Source organism: Tyto alba, unplaced genomic scaffold (assembly GCF_018691265.1).
Source record: "Tyto alba isolate M040663 unplaced genomic scaffold, T.alba_DEE_v4.0 Super-Scaffold_18, whole genome shotgun sequence".
In the NCBI taxonomy this organism is placed as follows: domain Eukaryota; kingdom Metazoa; phylum Chordata; class Aves; order Strigiformes; family Tytonidae; genus Tyto; species Tyto alba.
Window position 1 is genome coordinate 30,170,527 of NW_024881280.1, and position 8,981 is coordinate 30,179,507.

Genomic DNA, 8,981 nt, shown 5'->3' on the forward strand with positions numbered 1-8,981 from the left:
TGTGTCAGAGGCTCCCCACCTTCCATCCCTGCCCAGCCTGACGCCGCTTATTTTCTTCAACGAACAGGGTGGGCCAGGGACGCGGCAGCCCCCCACCTCCCTCCCCACGGCTGTTTTGGGCAGATCCCATCAGCTGCAGGGAGGTTCCTCTCGTCCATCGGTCTTTACGTGTCTGTCCACAGGGTGGAGGTCATGACTTGCACATAAGCCAGGCTGCACAGAAAATAAGCATCAAAAGTAGGATTAGAGGGGGATCAGGTCACAGAGCAGAAGGGGAAGGAGAAAGCAAGTGGAAATATTTGTGTGCCAAGGGGAACAATGGCAAAAAGGTCTTGTCATGAAGAACATTTTGTCTATGTGGTTTTTCTCTTGTCGTGTTGTTCCCCACAACACAGAGCTGCAGTCCAGCTCTCTCGAGCACAGAAATTTGATGAGGGGGCTTGACCTCCTGTAGGTCCTCTGGATGCTGTGATTCTGCAGTGGATGCAGCGACCCTCGAGAGCCCACGCTTGGGGGTCATGCCAGAGGGGTGACGGTGAGGGCTGCTACTCACCCGTGTGAGGCAGGAGCAGCGTTAGAGAGGAATCGGTGCTGGTAGCAGGTTTCCAATGAAGGGAAGATGAGTGCAGTTCAGTGCTGTTGGAAACGTGGTCTCTTCACAGTGCAGTTGTCCATCTCCCAAGCACAAGTGTATCACACTGAATACGATTTCCTTTATTTCCCAGAGCCTAATATCTTTATTTCATAATTAGCATCTCACAATTACAAAGAGAGGGAAACAAATAACTATGTCTCTTGTCCAACATGATTTTTCTGTCCTCTCAGCAAGATTGTTTTGGCTTAATTGGTCAGTTATGTAATCTATTAATAATCCTAATAAAACAGCAGCAAAATGATTTATCATGAGCATTACTCCAATATGCTCAACTGTGTTCTGGACATGCTTTTTATTCTTTAGTAATAGCTTATTAAAGAAAGATAGTTTATCAAGAGTTTTAACCAAAACAAAATTACTATTTGCAGGCTTTAGGAAGGGAGGGATTTGAGAGAAGACTGAAGCACCTCTGACCTGAGAAATCCCACAACAGGGAATGGGACCAGAAGAGTCATTTGATAACACTTGCTTGCAGACCTGAGCTGTGGAGTGGGACACAGAGAAATAGGAAAACCTCAGCAATGCTGAGTTAAAAAAGGGCTGATAATGGGTGACAGACACCAGGGTCAGACACAGGGCAGCTCTGATGCCTGCTGGGGACCCCCATGAGGGGCTGCTGACCCTGTCAGGGGCTGCATCCTCCCTGTGCACTCCCAGCCTGGGCTTCCCTAGCCGGGCTGCGGTGGGTGCTGGGTGCTGGCTGATGTGCCACCTGCACTTACAGCAGGAGCTAAGTGAAGCTCAGAAAAATTTAATCTTGGGTTACAAAGATCTGGTGGGGACAGACCCCTGCAAGGCAAGAATCACCCCTGGGTCAGACCCATGGTGCAGAACAGCATCAGAGAGAAGGAAGCGGGTGCAATAACCCTGAAGCCTGGCAGTGATCCAAGGAGTAATGAGGGATGGAGCAAGCCTAGCAACCAAAATTCAGATCTCCACTAGACTCTCCACTTTCCAGTGTGTTTTCTTCTGCATTTTGTTTCGTTTTGATTCTGGAGGAAACGCTGACATGAGTTTCCTTCCCCTTGCTGCTGGGACATGGTCAAGCACAAGTGGGTAACAGCTGGGAGGAGCATCCTCACTTTTTTTGAGAGCTGAGCTGTACCGCAGGGCTTTGCTGCCAGTTCATCAGTCTTGCATGTGACAAAACTCCTGACATGTTAACTACACGCTTGTTTTTTTAAACTGTTCTGTTTTGTCTTCCAGGGTTTGGCATGACCACCCCAGCCACCGTTGGAGGCAAAATTTTTCTGATATTTTATGGCCTTATAGGATGTGCAGGGACCATTTTGTTCTTTAACCTGTTCCTGGAGCGCTTGATCACTGTCATAGCCTACATCATGAAGTCCTGCCACGAAAGACAGCTGAGGAGGAAAGGGGTCCTCCCTCACAATGGCCGGCGGGGCTCGGGGACCTCTGAGGTGGACAGCCTGGCGGGCTGGAAGCCCTCCGTGTACTATGTCATGCTGATTTTATGTGTAGCATCACTCATCATTTCCTGCTGTGCCTCTGCAATGTACACACCGATTGAAGGGTGGAGTTACTTCGACTCACTTTACTTCTGCTTTGTGGCCTTCAGCACCATTGGTTTCGGTGATCTGGTCAGCAGCCAGAACATCAAGTATGAGAGCCAAGGCCTTTACCGCTTTGGCAATTTTGTCTTCATACTCATGGGGGTGTGCTGCATCTATTCCTTATTTAATGTGATCTCTATTGTCATCAAACAATCCATAAACTGGATATTAAAGAAGCTGGACTGCAGGTGCTGCCACAGATGCCAAAGAAAATTTTTTCGTTCACGGAGGAATGTGGTAATGCCGGGAAATGTGCGCAGCCGGAGAAACATCTCCATCGAGACTGATGTTGTCAACGAGAGTGACACAGACGGACGCCGGCTGTCAGGCGAGATGATCTCCATGAAAGACTTCCTGGCCTCCAATAAAGTCTCACTGGCCATCATGCAGAAGCAGCTGTCAGAAACTGCTAATGGCTATCCGAGGCAAATGAGCTCTAATTCAAAGCAAAATGGATTCTCTGGTGGGGTTGGAGCCCTAGCAATTATGAATAACAGACTGGCAGAGACAAGTGTGGATAGGTAAAATAATGACAGTATTAACAGTGAAAGAGTGAGAACCATTTCAACAAATATAGAAACAACATGAATCAACTGGAAATAACTAGGGAGAGAGTATTGCCAGAGGGTGGGATGGATGTGAATGGCATAGCTCCTGTTGGAAGACCTCTGGCACTTTTTGGGGGCTGTTACTTAATGTCTTTGCTCTTTGAATTGTACCAGTCTCAGCCTTCCTTCTTCCCCTTCCTTCTGTTCCTCATGCAGGTCACTGCAGGACAAATTTAATTTAGCCTTCAGATCAGTTTTCCATGTCCTGTTCCCCTCCATTTATGTGAAATACAGATTTCAGGATAAGAAATCTGTGGTATGGGAAAAAAACAAGTATGTCTACTGAACACTTAATTCTTTATTCAAAGATTGTTCTGAGCTTTCTGTCTTACTCTCATCATACCTGTTTTCTAAAAATAGCTTATCTGAGACCAAAAGAGGAATCAGCCATTCTCTGTGATACTGGAGATCTAATTTAATGGAATAAAAAAAACCCAAACTATTTTCTTTTACATATCAATTCTTAAAATGTATTCCTATTGTGAAACCGCTAGGCTGGAAAAGCCAACTTCTGCTGCCCTTAATATTTGTGTAAATCTGGGGTAATTCTATGAAAGTTGGTAGGACTATTTTGGAGTTATTGTGATGTGAATTAGAAGAGAATTTGGCCTTTAGAATTTAATTTAGTCTTTCCTTTAAAAGGATACTGTCAAAAGTGATAGAATAAAAATTTATCCTACTTCTGTTTTTTTCTCTTCATTTGCAAAACACATGGGTTTTTTCTAGGCTACTTTTTCTTCTAGAATTGAATCACTGTGGCTTTCTGTTTCAAAAATATCAAATTAAATTGAAAACTGCCATACTGATGAGTTGTATGAATTACTCCACAATAATAATCAGAGGCTTTTCCAAATTTCTGTTTATATTTTGCTCAATTGTGACTGGCAGCAATTGAACATCAACGTTATGTAATGCAACTAGTAACTGAGTTTGCACAACAGGCTTTAGTATGCAATTAGATTGCTATGCCAACATTCAGTGTATTATTATAAGCGACTGTGATCACAAAATCACTTTGGCAGTGTCCTTTTTACCTTTCATGTAATTCTGTCATTCTTTACCTATTTTTCTGGCTTTTGGTGATGATAATGACAGGGTCTTGATTAGGGATATAGAAAATGTTTAACACCTCATTTTTCTCAATGTAATGCTCCGAGTGTTCATTATGACTAGAAAGGAGACGTCAGTGAGAAGAAGGGTAACAGGGAGAAGAATATGAAAACAGGAAAAGAAGTGATCTTTAATGACGGTGAAATCATCCTTTGTATTATGCAACTGGGGAAATAAATGAACGATTATTAAATTAACATAAAGTCTAGCAAGAATGTAAGGAAGACTGGGCTGAATTCCTGATTCTCCTTTAACCATTCAGTGCATTAAAGCTAAACAGTATATGAGAGTGTAAATAAGCAGAATTGGTTACAAAGGCCCTGATCCAATTCACCCTGAAAACAATAGTACATGCATCAGGACTAAATGTTTTCTCACAGCTAGAAAACCTTGCAAAATACTACAATTTTAGAGAATTTAAAACACCGTTATGTGGTTCTTAATTTCTCTCATACAGAACAATGCTGAGAGTCTCCTTGGTTTAATTTGTGTTAGGAATTAGTATCATATCCTTATTCTTCATTCTGGCCAATAGTTCTTTTATTTAAGTTCCTAATACTGTAGAATAACATTTTAATACTCATTTTAAGCAGTATTTGAATTTGAAAACAAATACCTATTTCTTGGAATCCTTTCATATAATAAAGTAAAACCAGATATTAAACAACTGTACTTAACTCATTAAAAGAATTGCAAAGTCTTTTGACATATTACAGCTGAAGTATCCTGATTAAGTCAAATCTTGCTGTCCCTAGGTAGCTAAGGAGATCTTCAATCTGGAGCCACTAGTCCAAATTCTGCTATCAACTCAGCTGTGCAGCAGTGGAATACCCTTAACGGTATCCCTTCATGTTTGCATCCATGTAAAATCTGAATTGGCTTTCAAACCCTAACTTTGGTGAGAAAAGCAGTCTGACTTGTTTTTTGGGGAATTATGTATTAGCAAAATTGCCACTGAGTTATTTTAGATTATATTATGGTACCCAAGATCCATTACGTTGTTACACTCTTTTTTTTTTTTTCTCTCAAGACCTTCTTTGTCTCAACCTCATTGAATAAAAATACTTGGATATTAAAAGAGAAAAGTACTGCTCTGAAGCCTTCTTTCCAAATTCATCTAGCAATGCCTCTGTTCACTGCCTGTAGCCCTAAAATCTCACTGTTACAGAAGTATTCCTCATGCTGCCAACTAGCAGAGGTAGTTTTGGGCTTGACCCATTGAGCAGGGCTCTCGTCCTGGGCAGAACAGCTACAGTCTTGAAAAGTGCAGGTTACTTTTTCATTTATGCTAGTTATTAACTCTAAGTTGCAAATGTCAGATTTTGTTGAGACCGAAAACAGGAGAAGTTACTCAACACTACTCCCTTTTGCAGATGATTGAGGCAATGAACATTGTCATCTTAGACAAATACTCAAATCTTGCAAGTTTCTTTGGTTCATTTGTTATATAGTTCTGTGTCCTTGTTAATGAGGGATCTGGCATCCATATAGGATTTTCACTCAAATCCTTCCATATATAATTAGCTTTCAAAATTTGGTTCTGGAAGTCTAAACACAGAGTAATAGTCATAACAAATAGCTGAGAAAGCAAATTAAAGGAGAGAAAAACATATATACACTGATGGAAATAGATAAAACATTACAATCTGTATAGTCAATTCAATAGAGATTATTTAGCTTTTAGAATATGACATAGCCAAGTAGCGCATCACCGAGATGGTCTTCAGATGGTTTCAACTGCTCCCAAAACATGAGACAGTTAGGTTCCTCCTTTCCATTCCCTGTGATACCAAGCCTCAGTTACCCATCACCACAGAGGAATCTTCATCAGCTATTTTCAACAGATCTGAAAACATCTACTCTTATGAAGGCAAGGGACTAATATGTAGTCTTGATCAAATAAATTGGGCAAGGCTTTGTGAGATCTTTGGTGTACACTAGCTCTGCTTCTGTTGATCAGTCCTGACCTTCTGCTCTCTCAGGCACTGTCATACTCATGACCCAAGCCCACCAGTTGCAAGGCTCTCTGGTGGTTTTGTGGTCTGATTTCATGTCCACCGAAGAAAAAGAGGGAATAAGTAGACTAATTTTGTCTAATCATCTCTATTCAGGTGTGAACTGCCATTCCAGAAGTGAAGGACCAGTACATTCAGTGACTGTGCTATTTTGTATCGTGATGCCATCCTGCCCCCCAAAGACCTCTGATTTTGCCATTGAGCTCTCCCTCTAGCAGCCACATTGAACGAGGTAGCTTTACCTAGGAGACCAGCAAAATTCTTAGAGAACATTTGGGGATAAATAAGACTTTTAAGATCAGAAAGGGAAATTTCTGACTCCAGTCCAATGCTGCTACTTCCGTTGTTTTTTCTAAAGGCATTGGACAGAGAAATCCCCAAAAGCTCAGTTCATAATGTAGCATCAGGTTAATTAAAGTCATAAAACATGTGGAAATATAAACATACATGTGCCAAAAAAAGCAGAATTTAACATAGGAGTGACAAATGCCTGTCCTGATTGAAAAATGTTACAATAAAAATACAACATCTCATTTCTTGCATTACTTTTTAAAGTAGTGATGAGGAATTAAAGGAAATAGTGTCAGATAGCCAGGTATCTATTTTCAGAGCTGTGTAATCTAGATTTTAATGTTGTATTGCTTAGCACTAAAATCTCAGTCAACAAGAAAGAAACCTGCTTTGGAAAGTGGAGTTTCCCTATTACCTGTTTTTTACCTATTAACTGAGTTTGCATGAAGGGTAATGAGATATGGGCATGGGTTTTTAATGCAAAAATGTTTTAGGAAAAACCTTGGCTGTACTGCGGCTCTGAATCTGCACTTAACAGGTCAAGAGTAGCACTGAAATCAGTAGGTTAAACTTCAAGTTGCAGCCTGGCAGACTGAAACTGAAAGTCCTTAATGGAGTGATCTCTTGGAAGTTGGGCTTATAGATACGCCACACCTTAATGATACCATTGTACAATACAATTATTGTACATTGAACGAAAATATTTAGTGCTAACCAAAATACAACCAAATAAGTAAAGGTAGCTCTTAGAGTTTTCCGGCTAGTTTTAGGTTTTGTAAAATTTGTGTACCAGATGCTTGCCTGGGTGTGTAGGTATCAAAGGAGTTACAGTAATTGATTTCCATGAAGGACATGGTCCTCTGTTTACAAGGGTATGAACAGGCTTTTCAAAGGCATCTAATTCTTACTGAAAGCCAATTCACTTCCCAGAACTCATTGACTTTCAGCAGAAGTCAGGTACCTTATTCCCTTGGGCACTTTCAGAATCCCAGACATGTATTAGGTTTTGAATTTAAACTGACCTGACAGTATCCCTGAAAAGTTCAAACACTTGGAGCAAGGTTTCAGTGCTGCAGCACAGTAAAAGCTGAATTCATTTATTTAAAAGCCTTTTATGGTGAAGGCTTTGCATCAACCAAATAGCACAAACAGTGTTTAGTTTGTTTGATTTAATCTTGGCCTCTGCCAGTTTTAATTATATTTGACACATTAATAAATTGAATAACAAAGAGAAGTTTGGGCTGGGCATGAGAAAAAAACAGCTCAATTTCTCAGACTGAATTAATCAAGAAAAAGAGGTCAGGTTGGAGAAAGAGCCTTCTGATTAACATTATATTTGAATGAAGTTCCTCTGGAGGTTGAGGGTATTAAGTTGTTTGGGTGACTCCTCTCCAACAGCTGTAGAAGTGGAGCCATTTACTGTGACCCACCAATGTCCCCACTCTGAGAACAGCAGCTCAGCAAGCCTTAGCTGAGAGAAGGGTCAGCATTTCAATCAATACAGTTCGCACCTTTTGTTGTTTTGATTTAGGTTACTAACAATTGGCTAATACCACAATTTCTTGGACTGTCCAAGAAGTAGTAAAGCTATTTTGCCCAATTTCATGTACAAGCTGTGGAGAATGACCAAGTATTTTCTTTCCCCTGAGCAGAAAATACTTCCAAATATATAAGTACAATCTGCCTATTTGAGAACTTTCACAGAATTTTTTTGCTTAATCCAGGAAATAAGAATAAAATCCCTTCCCTCTTCCCAATTTTCCAAACATCTCTTGGCAACAATGCTTACACAACACTCCCTGCTTACTGCTTAAAGCATCACATTTCACTAGGAAAAATAAAGACATTTCTCATCAAGGTGGACCAACACAGTCCTATTCTTTATTAGATTTAAGAGAAACACAATGTGAACACAAAGAATGGCACTTCAGGTCCAACTAGGCAGAAGCATTTGGATATGATAATGGCTTTAAACTGAAAGCGGATAAATTTAGATATGTAAGGAAGAAATTCTTCACTATTGAGGGTGGTGAGGTGCTGGCCCAGGGTGCCCAGAGCAGCTGTGGCTGCCCCCTCCCTGGAAGGGTTCCAGGCCAGGTTGGACGGGGCTGGGAGCCCCCTGGGCTGGGGGAAGGGGGCCCTGCCCGGGGCAGGGGGGTTGGGACTAGATGATCTATATGGACCCTTCCAACCCAAACCATTCTGTGATTCTATGATATGGCCTGTGTTTATAGAGCTGTTTCACATTAAACCAGAGAAAAAGCCCATCATTGCAAACTTTTAAAAGCATTAGTAAACGTCAGAACAACGTTGCGGAATAGATGCACTAATATATATTTTGTTTTTCTATAGTTCCACTCTAATATGTGCTTGCAGCTTTCATTATTTGAAATTATTTGCGATAATAGAATAAAGAATATAAATTTGCAAAGATTTTGAGAGGCACAATAGTGAGATTTGTCTAAAATGACATACATATTCTTTTCCTCAGGCTGCCTAGCTTTTTATAAAGGGAAAGTTTGATTAAAAGTAGAATCAACAGGCTCTCTTTCCAAGCAAGTGTGCCAGCTTCTGGATTCCAAATGGACTTCCTATTAGGTGTCCATGCAGAAGCTTCCAGAGAGAGGCAAGATGGTCTAGTTTTCAAACGTTATCTTTTGAAATGTCTTTGAAAGCTATTCCCCCTTTCTAAGCAATATAACACTGTCAGTGTTTTCTGTTTGTGGTC

At 40.8% G+C, this 8,981-nt stretch overlaps 1 protein-coding gene across 1 annotated transcript in view; it reads left to right on the forward strand.

Moving 5' to 3' along the window:
• The window catches only part of KCNK13 (potassium two pore domain channel subfamily K member 13), a 65,375-nt gene extending 60,362 nt beyond the window's left edge, over window positions 1-5,013 (forward strand). The window contains exon 2 of the mRNA XM_042791290.1: window positions 1,862-5,013. Within this exon, the coding sequence (XP_042647224.1) occupies window positions 1,862-2,754 (893 nt within the window). The 3' untranslated portion in view covers window positions 2,755-5,013. The remainder of the gene's footprint in view (window positions 1-1,861) is intronic.
• The last annotated feature ends 3,968 nt before the right edge of the window (window positions 5,014-8,981 follow it).